An 18,513-nucleotide genomic window follows, 5' to 3' on the forward strand; every position below is an offset into this window, starting at 1 on the left:
AGTTTCTGCAGGCAAAGTTGTGAGGGAATCTCAGAAACATCCCCATGAAAATGAGGGTATTTGACTTATTTGAGAAAGTGAGTCTGATAGTCCAAAATGTTGGCATTTTCTAACTTCTGAACAGCTTCTCGAGTAAATGCGGAGCCCTTTGATTTTAATGCAACTTGCTAACTCCAAAGTTGCAATAACACACAGAGCTGGGAACTGTATTTTGAGTTAACGTTGTGTAATGTTTTCCATCATAAGATCATGTTTTAAGCTGTTTATAGCACACAGGCTCATTGTTTTCATAGAAAATTTCCAGCTTTGTAGTTTTTAGGCACATACGGTGTTTTATCTATTATTTTTTTTTTAGTAACAAAATTGCAACTTGAACTATTAAGGTGTCTGAGTTTTTCCACATTTGCATGCAGGAGCTGAGATACAAGGTGCAGTGAAGGAGGTATGATTTCCAAGGCTCATACCATTGTATTCTGCTATGTGAAAATACATCCAATCCACCTGAAATTTTAAGCTGCTAGAAGAGGTTTGTCTGTTACATGTCACCGGCAAAATTGGTCACAGGGTCCCCCTTCCATGCGCTCCTTCTTCATGGTGACCCAGGTGAGCTGTGGCTTCAGCACCAAAAATCAGTACTGGCAAACTTGTATTTGTCATACATGTCATATTTGTATGGTCTCAGTGGTCTCCTTGCCCAAGAGCAGAAAATGGTCCGAGTACAAAGCTGAGAACTGACTATGAAGGAAAGAGAGCTGGCAGGTACAGCAGAGGTGGAAAGAAGATGATGAGGAAAGCCAGAGGAGAGGGACCACGGAGTGGAAGAGGCAAGGACGGTGAAAAACAACCCCTGGAAAACATGGGATGCCAGGCCTGGACAGGGAGCCCAAGGTTGCTAGGTCTTTGCTTTCCAGTAAGTATATAGAAAAATTCTTTGCCTGTTTTTCAGGTGGCTGGCTGACAGAGGAGAACTACTTTCAGTAGTACCCATTATGCCATTAATTCAAGTGAGAGGTCTCTGCCAGGTTATAATGGTTTTAATCTTCCTCACAGCCACTTAAAAATTAGTCCATCCTATGAAATGTCTGTATTTTACCCAGCTGTTAGTGGGGAGGGTTGTTCTTTCTTTTGTTTTTCCCAAAGGAACTTACGTTAAGCAAAGCCATAATAAAAGAGCAAATCAAGTACTTAGAAACAAGAAGATTCCTGAATTAATGTTATTCAAGCAAATATAATTTTTATGTCCTTGTGCAATGCTAGACAAGTTGCTCAAATCAGATTTTCCAGACATACTCACTAATTGGGCATTTCTCATTGTCTGGATGCTTTTTATTCTCAAAGCAATTCAAGCGGGATGCAATAATTCACAGCAGTGGAAGCTGTTCATTGAATATATCAAGTTTTATTTAAAAAATCTAAGTACCCTAATCCACTCTTCTCCTAACATCTAAATTTTCACCCAAACTTAAAGTCTAATTAACACAAAAAAAAGTGTAAAGCAGATTTCAGGCTAGTCTGGTCCATGTGTAAGTTTTAGAGATCTTTGAAAACACATCCAAAAAAGTTACTGCTTATCTTCCTGAGGTGGGAAATTCCTGAACACAGAAGTTACAAAAGCAAGATTATTGTAAGAATATTTACAGTAATGTCCCCAATGTCTATTCTCTTTATTATGTTTTTTTAACATAAGCTGCATATTAAGCTTTTTAAACAAAGTCTTAAATTCCATTGGTAAGACATGGTTAAGCAAATAGTACATAGTGGGGTCAAGCATAAAGGAATGAGTGATTCTGAGGAGTAGGCTTGAGTGCAGAAATAGTGACCAAGGAGGCTCGATGCCATGGGAGATCTCTTCCAGCCATGTGGATGACAGACTGTCAGCATGACAGTCAGCATGTATGACAAGCTCTTTTGTGGGAATATTACCTTTCTATTTAAAAGCACAGAAGGAAATACCTATTTCTAAGGAAGTTACAGAACTTAACTGGATATTGGAAATGAAACATCGACTTACTTAAAAACATGAGTTATCCAACAAAAAAAATTTAAAGGCTGTTGCAGTATTTGTGGTCTGAAAGATTTTAGCGCCAGCACTGAATGTTCTAAAGCTATGGACCTTTTCAAGAAGGAAACAACAGGGATACACTTCAAAATTTAATTAGAGGAAATCATACCTCCAGGTCCCCACAGACCCTGCCAGTCTACATCAAAATAAAGAATTTGTAAAAATATCTAAAGTAGTTACTGATTTCAAAAGAAAGATGCAGTACCTTTTTATTTTCAGAATATTATATAGAAGCTAATTCCAAGAAGAGAGTATTTTCCATGTAAGAGATTAAAACATAACAGTTAAATCTGCTAGTTTCCAAATTAATACAAAAAACTCAGTTTCCTCTTGCAGTTTGGTCTCATTAAAATCCTTTAACGTATCTATAAATTAAAAAATCATTGCGATGCATTCTTATGATACACATACCTTTGTAAAAGTAGCATTAGATTCCTATTTTGTATACAAAGAAAGGAAATAAATTAATTCTTGGGTAATATCCCTGAAACATAAGCAGTACGAATGGTGCTGGAGCATAATTAGGTTTGCATAAACTCTCTCCTCCAAACACCCAAGCACACTATGTTATTTAGGGCTAATTTTGAAAACGTTAATTAAACAGTCAGAAAACCCCTGGAAAAGTAACAAAATAACCAGCCACATACAAGTCAGGGGAAGAAAACAAACAAACAAGCCCCCGGTTGATCGTTCAGGTTCCTTAATGATTTCTGGCAATTCCAGTAAGTTACAGAAACCAGGAAGGACCTGAGCCACTAGCTCTGTTCCTTTCAAACTTTAACAACTGTATTACGCTTCTAAAAAAACAAATCATCCTCGAGGAGTTGCCCAGCTTACCGAAATACGTTTTTCTCCCATACGCATGTTTGTCAGCTAAATCTATAGCTAATAACTCCTCTCTGTCTGCTCATTTATCCTTACTGAAACACAAGAAAAAATACAATTCCCAAAGCTCCTGCTAACCCCTTTTGCCAGCCTTGAAAGGATTTTCAGGGGCTAGGAGTTTATAGTTGGGCTACAGCGTGGCATCCATACAGCAAGGCTGCTCTCCTGCTTCATTGTGTCTCATAGCGATGGCTGTCGCAGGGCTGGTAGAGCCGCCAGGTTTGCGGAGAACTGATGAACTCCAGCTTGCTTGGAGCCGACCGCATCTCTGCAGCCCACCACATCAGCAAGCCGGACAAAGCCACTAAACCTGCGATGCCCAGCATTTCAGACTAAGAAACATGCCTTATTTAAAGGACGGATAGGAGGCCACCTCGCCTTCAATATATTCATCCATCTGCCCCTGTTCCCGTCGTGCCACTCGTGCAGCACAAAGCAGGTGGAAATTATTCATGGTTCCCTGCTGGGGATCCCCTCGGCAAATGTAACAGCGGATTAGCCAGCTCCAGAGTTGTCTTCCCTGCGGTTCCCGGGGCTGAGGAGTACAGCTAGCGGACACTCTGCCAAAATACGCCTGGTATCAGCTTACGGCTCTTGAGGGAGACTTCCTAATTGCCATAAATGAGCTGCTATTACCTGGTTTACAGCAGAGAATCAAGGAACTTTGACTTGTCGGCTCTCATTTTGCCCTCGCCTAGACACTGCAAAGGACATTTGACTTTGACAGGCGTCCTCCAACAGTTGGCCCAGTGAGCAAGGAGTGGAGCCCCCTCCTCCCCCCAGGTACAGCCAGGCAGGCCAGGGGGACAGGGTGAGGAGGGGCACAAAACAGGGATCACAGACGCGTTACCACCCCTGCTCTGAATCATCTTCCTGCTGTGGCACTGATAGACCTTGCGTCACTGCCAATCGGAATTTAATCCGCATTTTCTGTTCGAATGCAGGGCCACAGGCATCCTCAGGCCACAGCCTTGGTCAGCCATCTTTAACAGTGTTGTGCACATCCAAAATGGCAGAAAAAATAAAGCCAGTAAAAGTCTTCATATAAATATAGCAGGCAAAAAAAACCCCTACATGTAAATATGCACGTGGCTAAATTCCACCCTTCGTTTCACACCCATACAACTGAAAAGAAGCAAAAGGCCAATTTCAGCCCCGAGATACACAAACACTGACTGAGGTACAGTTCCTATTTACGCCAAGGCTGAACTTGATTAGCACAGGAGCTGTGTAAGTATAATCCAGCACAGCATCAGAAACTACTTCTACATGCTCTGCATAATTTTAAGGCAAACATGTCTTTGCGGCTCAGAGAAATGTAGGAAATCGAGTCCATCACTTTGGTACAGGCTTGGCTGCAGGTCCTGCAAGTCTATGGAAAATCATTGCTTCTACACCCCTGAACTGGAGAGCTGTATGAGACTAATATTTGCAGGTTCTGACTGCGTACTCTGTACATAGAGAAATCTCTTTTTCACGGGGACCATAATCTAGGAGCTTTTGTTGATTTTAAGCAGTGGTTAGTGCTTCTGGAAAAACTCCTTAGGTAGTGGGCTTCCCTCTACTGTTTAGGTAGTCAGACTGTCAGCTCCTTTCCCCTGTGTTTGCAGAAATCTTTCTCCAGGAATCATTTAAAACAAAAAAAAAACCCAAAAACCCAAGCAGGAAATACCAAGTAAGTGAAAGACAATTTGGGGATTACATTTGCATGATGTACAGGGACACTGGAGAATTTTGTTGTGTGATTCGCTAGCTGTTCACCAACCTACCAGTCCCCACCCCCAAGAAAAAAAACAAACCAAACAAGAAAAGGCCAAAATCGGAGGACAGGATGGCATTAAGTTTTCCTATCTGCTTGGCTGTTTTCAGAAATAAAAGTGGTTACTCACAGAAGACGCACAAGAGCAGTTTCAGGCAGCTTCCACAGTGGAAAAGAGATACCTTCCAACCTACTTCTTTCAGCTACCTGCAGTCACAGAGGCAACTTTGATGCCTCAGGCTTGAGAGGGGACCCACAGCTAGATTTTCCACCTGTGTCAAGTGGCCCCACACCAGCATGGCCAGACCCTGCTGCTGCCCTTCCTCCCTGCAGAAGCAGGCTGTACACAGTGTCATTTCCCAAGGAGCCTAACCTGCACCTAATCCTTAGAATAAAAAAACCCCAAGCTTAAAAAGTGGAAATTGAGCGCAGGAACCACCTTTTCTTAGGCTTTTCTAGATGGAGACTCAATGGCTTCCCATGAAAAATCAGAGAAAAGTAATGAAAAGCTTTTGGTGGTGAAGCCATTTTGATCTCTTGTAGCCTGAGTATCTGAAAGGGGCTAGGGACACATTTTCAAGATTTTTATGGAAAGATATAATTATGGTATAAAGCTAGTATTGGTATTTTATAATTAGGTGATTCTGAATGCGCTGTACTGTGCCTTTAAATAGCACAGAAATATCTATTACTATAATATAGAGTACTAACAATTCCTATGACAGAAAAGCCTATGTATTTGGAAAATGAAGCAGCAAAAAACTTCACTTTCCTAAATTAACTCTGATTTCCAGATTTTGATACTGAACTTTTTAATCTTTATGTTTGAATAATATTAGGGTTTTGGTATCTAATACACTGCTTTAGATTAGGCTCATCAAGTGTCTAATAAAGCAGTATGTGCATCTTTCTTGTCTTCTGGGTGAGGACTCTCTTATTACAGTGTAGTATCTTTTTGTTTTAATGCTGCTCTGCAGTGGATTGCCAGCTCATTAATTTTTCTGCTGTAACACCCAAATCCCTTTGCTGATCAGTGTGCTGGATGATTGATTCCCTACTCCCAGACTAATTTTTTACATTGGACTGCATTTACCATCTGGTAGATAAATCACCCAAACACTCAAATTCAGAGTCTGGTTCCAGTGATCCTCTTTGTTTGCTCAGCCAGCAGCACGGGTATCACTTGCAAATGTGGAAGTTGTGTTCTCTCACCTGGATAACTCTTCTATATCACAAACAGAGGTTTTAACAAAGAGCATTGAAATAATGATAAACCTCTTCTTACTTAAAAAAAAAAAATAGGCAGCTGTTCTTTGTGTTTTCTAGCCAAAATTTTTGTTTCATTCCTACCATAACCACTAGCTTCTGACATGAAAAAGAGTATTTCTTAGAGCTCAGAACCAATTTTGCACATTTCAAACACACATAACTATTTTTGCAAAGACATTCTTTGTAGGTGTAAACATCTGTGCAAGCAAAGAAAAAGAAGAAATACAATGAAATAAATTGCCTTCCCAACCCACGTTTTATATAAGAAAAAATTTCTATAACCTCAACAGAAGCGTTGCCTATTTTACTTTCACTTTTACAACCTTGAAATGATAATTCCATAAAATTATAGTTCCAATCAAGACAGGGAAAAGGAAGTCTGCCTCACAGAATTGTCTAGGTAAACTTCTGTGAGACATTGAGGATGAAGGAAAAGCTGCTGGAGGGACACGTGCTTTAGGAAAGGAACAGTTCATCTGCCCACCACTGCACATGTCGGTATTGCTGGGGGTGTGTGTCCCTTTCTTTAGCCTTTCTAAGGATTTTCTGCTCCTCTCCTCTGCCCTAGAGAACCCATTTGGCACAACACACTGACCTCTGTCTCTCCCAGAGGGATCAGATAAAGGCAACACACAATGAGAGTCAATACTAATTAGCAAAATGTAAACAATTAGATCAATGCTTCCCTGAGTTTTAGAGCAACAAACTGCTATCCAGCCACAATTTTTTATCAAATTTTCTATGGAAATACCTGTTGAAAACACTGTTTGACCTGTCTCCATCAACCAGCTAAAGCCTTTATATCTTGGTCTTGTGTTTTATGGACACCCTTAAGAATTAAAACTTACATTTTCAAAAGCACTCACTCATTTTGAATGCCTAGACTATTTTGACCATTTTCTGCATATGCACTGACACCTTTACCTAGCCCATATCTCAAGCTTTTATGCTACTTTTGTTAAGATTCTTGTTTTGTTTAAAATTTTAGAGGAAATTTAGCAACTTCTGCAAATGATGCTTACCTAATCACTCATTCTTTGTAGTCATATGTGAAACTGTATGTGAAACAGTTTCTGAATAGTAGAGCAAGTAAAACTCTTGTAAGGTACAACAAACTCCTCTGTATGCTTCAGGTTGAGGCAACAGAGCACTTTCTCACCTGCTGTGAAATATGTGTGTTTATAGAAAGCTTTCCATAGTCGTACGCAAGTAATGTGACAGCATGATTTAATTGGGGGCTGTGTGTTTCTTCTTCCATCATATGCAGTGCTCACATGAGTTAGTAACTGAGACTGGTTAAGCGCTTCTTAAAGCAGGATTTTTTGGTCAGCAGTAGGTGAACACTGACATGTGTCAAACTCCTGTTTCCTGGGTGGAAATGTGCCAGTCTGGGAAATAATCAGGGCTGGATCTGGGGTGAAGCAATTGGAGCTCCTGAAGTTGAGCATTTCGTGTTCATCTCAAACACAATATGGTGATCAAGGGCAGATTAACCGGAGTTTGCACAGATCCATCTCTCTGTCTTGCCCGGCTGCCCCCATTCACTCCATCTGCGTCCACATTGATCCTGTGAGACTGGTGTGAGGCAGAGGAGATGCCCCAGGGCCTTTCCTTGAGGAACCGAGCTGTCACCTGCCAGCAAGCTAGGCAGCTGGAATGAGGCTACCTACGGAGGATTTGCGGCCAGGCAGAGCCAGATTTTGTGAGGTTTTGGCCTCCAGACCAGACCTGAGAAGAACCATTTCATGTCCTGAACTCCCTTTTGTCTGTTTGTCAAGAATATTGTACCTGACCTCTTCCTCAGCTGCACCCCACAGGATGCTCTATGTGTCTTTCGAAAACACAAACAGTTTTGCACCCATTTAAGACATAGAGGAGCATAGCAAGGTCTCAGCCTGGTAGAAATCGGTAGAGGAGGAGCCAGCAGCTACGAAGAGAAGCCAGGTCCCTTCAGAAAAATTAGGGGCAGTTCTGTCTAGTTCCCAATTTTCTTCTCTTTCATTTTCACGTGTTTTCCTGCTGGTCTTAATTAACACTATTCTTGAAGCATGGATGAGGATCCTGCCAGCTAGAACACAGTTATATAATCTGGGTGTTTCAAGACTGTAATTGCAACTAAATTTATTTTTATAATACGAAGTCAAAAGAGAGGTATTACAAGGATTTAAATTTTTTTTGAACCAGATCCTTTAAACACTGTTGCTGTAACACATAATCTATTATCAGAAAAGTCCTGTCTTTTCAGTCATTAGAAATTGTCTACTATAATGAGAATTTAAATTATCCTAAAATAAACCCCAATTTGCTAGTCAAACATCGCCTCCTCACAAACTGCACTATGAACAATGAGGCAGTTTTAGAGCAACTTAAAAAAAATCAACATTGATATCAGTGTAACATTAAATTGCTTTCTTAAACAGGGAAATTCACATCAGCAATACATATGCAAATGCATGCAGAGCCTGGTCAGTCTCCCATCCCACACCCAGCCAGGTCTGGAGATATAACCAGGTAGCAAGAACAGAAGTCTTCTAGGTGCTCTTCTAGCAAAGAGCTCCACTGGCAACTTGCTCCCCACTCCAAAGAAGACAAAGGTTCCCTGGTAAGACTCTTTAAGAGAAAAAAATGACCTGATATTTTTTCTTTCTAAAAACAAGCAAATAAATTGAAGAGCATATGACCCATAAATCCCAAATATTTAAACAACTAATGGCACCACTAGATATCTACCCAATAATACAAGATGAAATAACTCTGCTCTCAGATCCCCTTGAAGCCATTTGTGAACTAAATTAGAACTAAAGATACATTGTAGCTGTTAATCAAGACAAAGGGACAGATTTAAGGTTCTCCAGGAAACTTTTAATTTCATCAGATCACAATTTTGATTACTGAACTTACTCCTAACCAGATTTTGTCTGTATGTTCTTATCCGTTTCTGGAAGAAAATATCACACAAAGAAGACCCATTTTGCCAAGAAATGGTTTCATGAAATAAAATGTACTATGGATTGATTTAGTCAAACAAGGCCTTCTCTACACACTTAGGAGCTCCACAAAATACAACTCCACTCTCTTACACTCTTTCTCTTTTTCTTTCTGTATTTCTCTGTATTACAGAGAAATTGTTAGAATTTCAAGATGATACAAGAATAAACTACAGCAATTAGAGAGGACAATTTAGTTTACAGAACATTATTTAATTATAATTTTCTTATTATCTAAAGCTATTCTCGGGATAGAATAGCTTTTTTAAGAATAATTTATAAAGAACTTCCTTGGTCTTCAGCTCTACTGAATATTACAGACTGCTTAGAAGACGACAGGCTTTCACCTCAAAAATGCCAACATGTCCTCTACCTCCACTTTCATTCCACAGCATCTGTAGGGACTTACCAAGGATTATCAAGGACTGACCAAGGACTTATCAGAAGAATAGGTCCTTTTTCAACATTCCTGGTGCTCAGTATTTTTTCTTCCCCAGATGTTACAGCTACTGTTATTCTGGGAACTACTGCCACTACCTGCTTTGTGGATACTCGCCAAAGTCTGACCACAGGCTGGAAAATTCACAAGCACTTTCAGCTGACGGATCAGCAGTGGAACGTGATAATCTCTTTATAGGAAAAGGGTAAATCGACCCTCCTGTCAATATCTGTGGGATTCTCTGCTTTCATACTTCTCTACTCAAAGACCTTGACCACAGCTTCCTTTTTTTCAAGTCCAAGTAAATATTAACTCTCCCCTTTATCCAGTCTACTGCCAACTCTAGAAGAATACCAGCAGACTGTAAGTACAAAATACTTATCCTTATATCAATAGCAAGAAAAGGGCCAGGCTGCTCTTAATAAAGACACTTATTGTTCTCTCTTTAACAGGAATTATCAGAGAGGTCTTGGTACAGAAAGAATGTTTTCTTGGCAATATTTTCCACAATAAACATAGCTCCTATTTTCCCCTTTTCAAAAACTGAGAAAGAAATTGGATTCAATCCAGTGCCTTCAGTCAAGCCTCGATTGCTCCATCACGCTACTAGTTCCCACTAGTGACAATGATGGAGTGACACCTGTTATGAGATGATTTTCTGCTATTCTGACACTTTCAATTCTACTTTAATTACCTTTCGGCTCTTTAATCAGCATAAGAATCTGTACTGCAAGGACATTTCATGTCTAGGTAATTACACTAAAGGGAAACAAATACGTGCATGTTACTGTCTGAGTTTTAATTTCTCTTTTTAATCACTGTTCTTAACATTTTACCTATAGTTGATTTATATTCATGCCTTACTATAGTTTCTCAAAGTGATATGTCACCTGACTGAGTCTAGATCATTTACTTCAGAAGTTCGATCGGCACAAACACATATCACAGTTTATTTGGCTTGACTGTTATAATTCATTTACAGGAACATAAGTCATAGTATCTTAGATAAAATAACCAATTATTCTAGTCCTGTATACCATTTCAGATCAAGTTTATCTATGCAAACATAAAAAAGGTGTGTATTTCTTAAAATAGTTAGGCTAATTTACCTGAACCTGTACATCTCTTCCATCCCCTGCCTTTACATTCTTAGCAATGTGGCTTCATACCTTCAGCACAAGCCGTTTTCGCCTCATGTACCTTAGAATGATATACCAAAAAAAACCCCTCACCCACTTAATCTTCACAAAAATCACAAAGGGTATGTCTGTTCCAGCAGATAAGCACGGATAAAAGCCAGTCTTGAGGCCACATCTCATTCGGATTCAGAAAGTCCCCGCTGAGCCCAGGCACAAACCAAGGCTGAACTGCAGAGGCTGGGAGTGCCTGAGGTTTATATCCTCCCAAATCTGTGTTCACATCTGCCATGTGGACTGGGCACAGGCAGGGCCAAGGGAGCTGCAGGGACAGTCTGGACCCACACTTCAGACAACACAGAAGCCTAGAGTGAGAAAGAGTGTACACAGAACCCATTTTGGCTAAGCCACTCGTAAACTCAAGTCTTCACCTCACAGTGTAGATGTACCAGATGTGAGTAGCTTTAGACTCCTTCTTATCCTAAGGAAAAAGGTGAAGTTTTCAGCTACAACAGCTCACACATGATAGGTAACATGCCTTAAAGTAGTAACAGTTCATCCTGGTTTGAGCCCTAAAACTGTAGTTTGTCGACAACTGTAGACAGCATTTTTGAAAGCGTGCCTTCTCCTCAGTGCCAATGTATCTTAGATGCTTCTGAGAAAGAGACCCTTGCAAAGGTGACTGAATAATCATATCCCTAGGAAACCGTTTCCTTAGATATTTAGAGCTTGTGCCCCAAATGCTGTGTTTCTAACCCTACTATAGTCTTGTTCATTTAGGTTTTTAGCACTTTTAAAATTCTCAATGTCTCATCCTGCCACTGTCAAACCCTTTTGGAAGGAAGCAGAGTTAGCAAAGGCAAGGGCAGCGTTCAAGCAGAGACAGTTTCCTGCTGAGGCAAAGTATTCCAAGTACTCCCCTGCTTTGGTTTGGCCCCCGTAACCTCAGATTGTGCCATTCCCCGCCATTCCCCACCATCCCCACAAGCTGTCAAGCACTGAACAAGACAGCACCACTGGTAGCCTGCACACAAAATGCAGAAGATATGTTCTTAATTTCTAGTCCTTGATTACAGCAGGTACAAATATGTTACACTGGACCACATCAAAGTGCTACCCAGACAAGACTTGAGCAGATAATTTTTTTCTTGAAAAATGCATGTTACATCTCTTCTGCTAGCACTGGTATCCAGTGACAGCAAGCTTGGGGATCCCTGATACAGGTTCCAGAGAACAGACTCGATGGCATCTAACAAAGTAATGGAAACAAGGAGTCCGTAATCAAACGGCCTCCATTGCACATGAAGGATATGAGGGAACAAAGACCTCAGCAGGAGATGCCAAAGAAAAAGACTTGGAAATTCTGAACGAGATCACATTCATCGATGGCAAAAAGTAGACAGAAGCAAGGATGAGACATAAAGAGGTATTATTTCTCTATGGTACCACATGCATCTCCAGTAACAGTGACAGTATCTGTACTTTAAATGCACTGCTCCCTCTTTGGATGTGTGCAGTAATCAAAAATTAATATAATTTTTCTCTTCTGTTGTTATACTACACAGACTTATGATCACACTCCTGGACGTTCTTGCCTTACCTGCATTTAAACTGGATTTCCTGTTGCTCATCTTGCTCACCTTCTGTGCCCTTCCCAACTCTTCTTCCTTTAAAACTCTGTTCACACAAGGGAAAAAAGCATGCTTGGAAAACAAAAGCAAATGATGTGGACAGTTCTTGCCACCCTTGTCCATCTTCTCTGAGTTGCTCCCACTGTCAGCTGTGTATCTTTTCTCATACTGCTTCCTTACGCCCTTCTCATGTACTAATCAACACCTTCCACTCCCATCCCTCTTCAAGATCTGCTCTTGTTGTCCAGTCTTCAGATGATTTCACCCCACTGATGATGTCTACCCCTCCCTTCTCATCCTACCACAATTTAAAATATGAAAACACATGGGTTTTGCTTGTGCTTGTTGTACTCCTGTTGGCTTACCATGTTCTCTGCTTCACCTCTCTCTTTTTTCTACTGTTTCCACATTCTCTGTTTGTCTCATTTACTCTGTGAGTTATTTCAGGGCAGAAATCATTTCTCTAAAGCACATTGAAAGTTAAGATAATGTGTATATGGTGAAGGATGGCTCCACTATAGCTTTCTCTGCTGTTGTCTCTAAAAATTTACAAGCTTTTTGATAGCTTGTACTTCCATGCTCAATAAACAGCCCGTCATACACTCAGCCATCACCCTATCACACGATGGATACTTTCCTTTGTCTCTCAGTCCCCTTCCCTCTCCCTAATCAGTAATTTCCATCTACGTTTATCTACAAACTATTTCAGACATGTTATGACTGTGTAAAAGAAAAGCATTCAAACCCCTCAGAAGAGGAATTCTGTGAAAGAGAAGGTGTCCTTAATTTTTCCTTGTCCTCATTCAATCCTCAATAAGCTATCGCAAAACAGTTTTATCTTTACCCACTTCTCTCAAAGAGAATTTAAGAAACTGCGGGCAGCATATGGCCTATGAGACTCATAGGAGGTGTGTGGAATTGTCCCAGACAAGCGTATGTTATCACATGAAGGAGCAGCAAGCTGAAAGGCTTACCAACAGAAACGTATCTCTGTTAACTGAACTACTGGGCGTACAAATCCAAACCAATGCACTGAGCAATATGTCTTTTTAAGTCTGTGTACCTCTCACCAAAATCCTCAGCGTTTGGTCAGTTATGATCAAATTGCAACCTCTGTGGCTGCCACACGTGCAACTGGAGCGTACCTCACACCAGAGATTCAACCAGACTGAAACTGAAACTGAAGATGCCCACGTGCAGTGTGTGTCTCTCGAGAGTACCAGCAGATCAGGAGCTCACAAACTAACTACATTTTGTACTTACCTTTACACTCGGGATGCCCTGTAGTTCACAGCCTTTATTAAGGACACAACTACCTTATAGCCTGAGCAGAGAAGCAAGCATCACACCACCCTACTCACGGGCAGTCAGTGAGTACCAGAAATGTTACAGAAGATGACTACAGGTAGTGCTAGGAATAATGTAACATCTCTAAAACATCAACCTAAGATTCTCTTTTCCAGATAGAAACACCAGCTTGTTTTTTACCCCATTCTGGGTAAAATGGGGCTATTTCAATTTCGTAGCTTAGCAAAGTATGGATTGACAGATGAACAAATACATTTAAGTCCACATCGTCAATTAACTCCAGATATGTCCTAATTCTCTGTTTCCTGCTCTATCACTTGATTATATGTTCTTCCCTTGGCCGGGGATGATGCAATTATATTATAATTCAACAAAAAACCTAATGCATGTGTCGAAGGGGCAGAATCAAGGCTGAAAAAGCTACCTTAATTTTCATGTTGTCTGCCTTTGTTCTCCACCTTGCAATGTTCTTTTGCTATAGCAAACTCTTTCTTAAGTGGTATATTCAGTGGAGTTCAGCATTTCCTAAAAATTTAACAAAAACTAAAGGTAGCCACATAATCTAGTGCTGATAAAATGTTACAAGCTCAGGAACCATCCCAAAAAGTGTAAGAAACTGTTCCAGGGAGGCAGGTCAACCTGATGCAAATATTAAAATGACAGAATAACAGAGGAGTGAAGAATTTTGCTTCTCCGAGTATGGAAAGTAATTTAGAGAGTCCAAATGTTTAAAGAAAAAGTAGTAATAGTGTTCTGAAGTTTACCTTTCATCATAAATAGCAATGTACATGGTAGCAGTCCACTGAGAAAGGTGCTAATGCCAATGTCTGGCCCCATGTGTAAATATAAGGAAACTCATCTTTTGCAGGGAGTAGCTTATCCGGTAAAAGTTAATGAAGCTGTGCAGAGGTGAGGGGAAAATCTGTCCCAGATATTAGTTCTTTCAAAATTAATGTTGAGAACAGAAATAGTACAGTTTTGCATGAAACAGTTAACACATAGCAGAATCTGACTACTGCATTTTTAAATGAAATTTTCCTTCCATATTTTTGTAGTTACACTAAAAACAGCGCCTGCCACATGTACATATATAGCACATATATTTGCTTCTGCCTATTTTTAGTAGAACCGAATCATTCTCAATGTCTTTGATATAGCATACGGTTTTCTAATTCCGGATTGGAAAGCCCTCTTTCCGTGATGGTTTCTAAATAAAGGTATCCGTGCATTCCACATTATCTTAGAAACTTCCCCGTATATTTCATCAGCCTTTCATATTTAATCTCACTGATTTATGCACATGCCATGGTCTAATGACCCTCATGTCTCTGATGGGTAAGCCACTAATGCCAGTGACACATTAACCTATTAACCTCTCTTTAAAAATAACCATGATATTCATACAAATAGAATGAAAAAGTCAGGCAGCAGTAAAACAGTAGCATTGTGGTATCACACACTAACGCAGTGTATGTCTAAACTGGGTAAAATGAAGAATGGGTGAGCACATTAAGAGTGAAGAGCAGTTAGATTTATTATATTGCAAAATCATTTTGCCACGGTTTGCTGGTCTGCGAATTTGATAGCCTGCTTTAGCAGCATTATGCTTATTATAAAATGTAATTGGGAGGAAGATCACTAATCCGTTCCCTCATTTCTTGAAAGCTGGTACACCGTTTGGGGACCCTATCCTGGGAGGTACCGAGAGCTCCTTCCAACGTGGGAATTGCCTTCCAAACGCGGTTGAAGACAATGGGAGCGGGGGCTCCAAGCACAGGGCAAGAAGCGTTCATCACCTTGGAGAAGGCACTTTGTGCGGCTCTCCCTGGCGATCCTTGCAGGGGAACAAACCTATCGTTTTAAAAAGCAGTCGGAGGCATGCACAGCAATTTTTCGGAGAAAAAAAAAAATACCTTTTCTAAATACAGGTTTTAGAAGAAAAACAAGTCTTTCTAACAAACTGTAAACTTTATATTGTATGTATTTACTTTGTCCTACTTTTAAAACACCATATCCCTCAAGATACAAGAAAACGTGTTGCTGTCATGCCAAACCAATTAATCTATATTGAAACTGTCTATGCCAGCATATACTTATGCATAGGATGGGCAGACGTGATAAAGCATTCTCCTGTCATGCAACCAAAACAGAAAAAATCCCTAAAAAGCTTATTCAGTGCACATCACGGAGTATTTTGCTGTCGACACCTCATCCAGAGAGAATCTACACAGCAACCGGCAGAAGGACGGGTGGAGAGGCTCCCCCGGCTCTGGGGTCTGGGCTGCGCACACGAACAGAGAGAGACCGAAGAAAGAGCCCGTGTGAGCGCCCTAAGGGGCTGCGCTCACGGCTGCCTTCCCGGCTCTTTCCCCCCCGCCTGCGGCAGGACGGGGACGGAGCGGCGGGGGGCACGGGGTGGGCTGCGGGCAGCCCCCGGGGCGGCCGGCGCGCACCTGCCGGCACCGCGGCGGGGGGGCGGAAGGGAACAACAAAAGCCGGGGGACGGCGGCAAACTCCCTCCCTTCGGCGGGGAGCCGCTGGAGAGGGGGCTCCCCCGCCCCCCCGCCCCCCCGCCCCCGGAGAGGGGGATCTCCCCGCCGGCCGGGGCGCCGGCCCGCCGCACCCGGGGCCGGGGTCGGGGCGGGCGCCGCTCCTTTGTTTTCCGCCGCCCGCAGCGCAGCGCCGCGCCGCGCCGCGCCGGGCCGGGAGGAGCAGGGGGGCCGCGCTCAGCCCCCACGTGCACGCGTGGGCTGCCCGCACGGGTGGGCGCGGGGCGGGAGTGGGCGCGGGCGCCGGCGGGGCATTACCTGAGCAGTTGATGCCTTTCCCCTTGCCGCCGCCCTGGCACTCGGAGCCGGGCAGGGGGTGGGAGGCGCGGGCGGCGGGCAGCGCGGAGAGGGCGAGCACCAGGAGGGCCGAGGTGTAGCACAGCGCCAGGGGGGGTCCCGCTCGCAGGAGCGGCCGGGCTGCGGCCGGGCTCTCTCCCAGCATGGCGAGGGGCGGCCGAGGAGCAGCGCCGGCGGCAGCGGGATGGCGGCGGCGGCGGCGGCAGGCCCGCAGCATCAACCGGAGCCCGCGGCGCCGCCCGGGCGGGACCGTCCTTTCTCCGCCGCGCCGGAGCGCACCTTCAGCATCCCCGCCGCGGCGGCCGCAGAGACCCGCCGCCGCCGCCGCCGCCTCCGCCGCCGCCCGGCCGCGGGCAGGGCTGGCCCCGGCGGTGCAGCGCGGCCCGCGCAGCCCGGCGGTGCGGCGGCCGCCTCCGCGCCTGGCCGCCGGCGGGGCCGCCTCGCCCCGGCCGCGCTCCTTTGTGCGCGGCGCCCGGCAGCGCCGCCGCTCCGCCTGCAACAAAGGGAGCGGAGCCGAGGCGGCTGCTGCTGCCACCGCCGCCGCCGCGGAGGGGGAGGAGGAGGGAGAGAAGGGGGAGGAAGCACACGTGATGGCAGCCCCCTCCCCCGGGACCGGAGGGGAGGTGAGGGGCTTCTCCTGGCTCGGCGGGCAGGCAGCGCCCGCCCGGCCGGCCGCGGGGAGCGGGTGGGGGGCCCCCGGCGCGGCGCGCGGCCGGGCCGGCGGTGGGTACCGCCGAAGGGCGTGCGGAGATTGTACTGATGGGTGAGCGAGAGCAGAGCGGGTCCCAAGGGGCGGCGAGGAGGGAGGGCCACGGGCACGTCGTTTGTCGTCCCACGAGATGGTTGATTATTCACTAACAAGCCGGCGTGAGTGGGGATGGGGAAGAAAGCAGAGAGACCATCTCTGCTATTGATTATTTGTAAGGGTTGTGTTTAATGTTTACTAAGCGGAAGCCCAGCACGTATGGCAGGAGCTTTTGGACCGATCCAAGTAAATAAATGTGTTTACGGTGAAGCTAGCGACTTTTGTAACACAGTGCTTTTATTATCTAGGGGTTTTCCAGTCCCTTACACGGAGATGCTTCAGAGGGTCAGAAGCACTGCACGGGCACAGGGTGCTAGGCACGTATCTTGAGTGCAGATGCTCAGCATCTTGCTGTGTGACTGAAAGCTGTGTGTAAATTGACAGCACTGTTATCATTTTCACATAGGGAAAATACGGGACAACGCTTTACATTCAACAAGAATTTTTCCTGTCTCAGTTGTCACTTAGATATCGTGCAAGTTTTTTAATACTCTGTACAAACCGTTTGTTTTTCAGGGACAAGAACTGCCTGTTTCCTTGGTCTCTCTGCTGCTGCGTGCCACCGGCTTGCTGTAAGGTATAGCGCTTGTGTAAGGAGACCTTTGAGTAGTTTGATAACAAGAGCATTCAAGAATAAAGCCATAAATCCAGCAGTAAGCTTTGGGTAGGCACAGTGGTCAGACACATAAAGTCAGATTGTTGTCTTTTTAAATACAGCGATGAAGAGATAAGTCCTGTATTTCCAAGACTGAGCGAGCAATTTCCTTTCGGCATATGGAGTTCAATACTGACTGCCTCTGCCAAGTAAACGCTCTTCTGTAATTACTTGCTCCTTTAGCTAGCAGTGATGCTAGATGTCAGAAGACCTCTGCTCCTCAGTGAGGTGAGGTACATTAACTTGTATGGACCCTGTTCTTCTCTAACTCGGCCGCCGAGGTACATTGGCCAGGCTGTTTAAAGCTTGCTCAGATCTGCGTATTGCAATCTAGTCGGCTAAGTAGGTAAACCTTTTGGATCTTTAGGCCATGGGACTGGCACAGATCTTGTGTTTTGAAGGTAATGCTTTGCTGTTGTAGGAGCAAATACTCATATAACCCTTTCCATAAACATAACTAGATCCATCTTCCATTAAATATGGTATTTTCCTGCACTTCTTTCTGGAGGGCCGGACCAGAACTGCCGTCATCTCCTTGTTAGAAAGCTCCTTCTAATGCCCAGCCTGAACGCATTCAAGACCAGTTCATACCCACTTGTCCTTGTGCCATACAGTGTTTCAGTTAGACATTTCTCTTTCCCTTGTGTTCAAACCTGTAATATATTTATAGGTAGTAGTCATAGCCACTCTCAACTTGTCTAGCCTATCAGTAAGTTTTCTTAGTCTCCTCC

The 18,513-nt window shown here is 43.7% G+C and overlaps 1 protein-coding gene across 1 annotated transcript in view; it reads right to left on the reverse strand.

The window, feature by feature from the left end:
* The window catches only part of TMEFF1 (transmembrane protein with EGF like and two follistatin like domains 1), a 122,205-nt gene extending 105,738 nt beyond the window's left edge, over positions 1 to 16,467 (reverse strand). Inside the window, exon 1 of the mRNA XM_059815646.1 lies at positions 16,284 to 16,467. Coding sequence (XP_059671629.1) covers positions 16,284 to 16,467 — 184 coding nt within the window. The remainder of the gene's footprint in view (positions 1 to 16,283) is intronic.
* Positions 16,468 to 18,513: the final 2,046 nt, after the last annotated feature.

This window comes from Gavia stellata, chromosome 3 (assembly GCF_030936135.1).
Source record: "Gavia stellata isolate bGavSte3 chromosome 3, bGavSte3.hap2, whole genome shotgun sequence".
Lineage (NCBI taxonomy): Eukaryota > Metazoa > Chordata > Aves > Gaviiformes > Gaviidae > Gavia > Gavia stellata.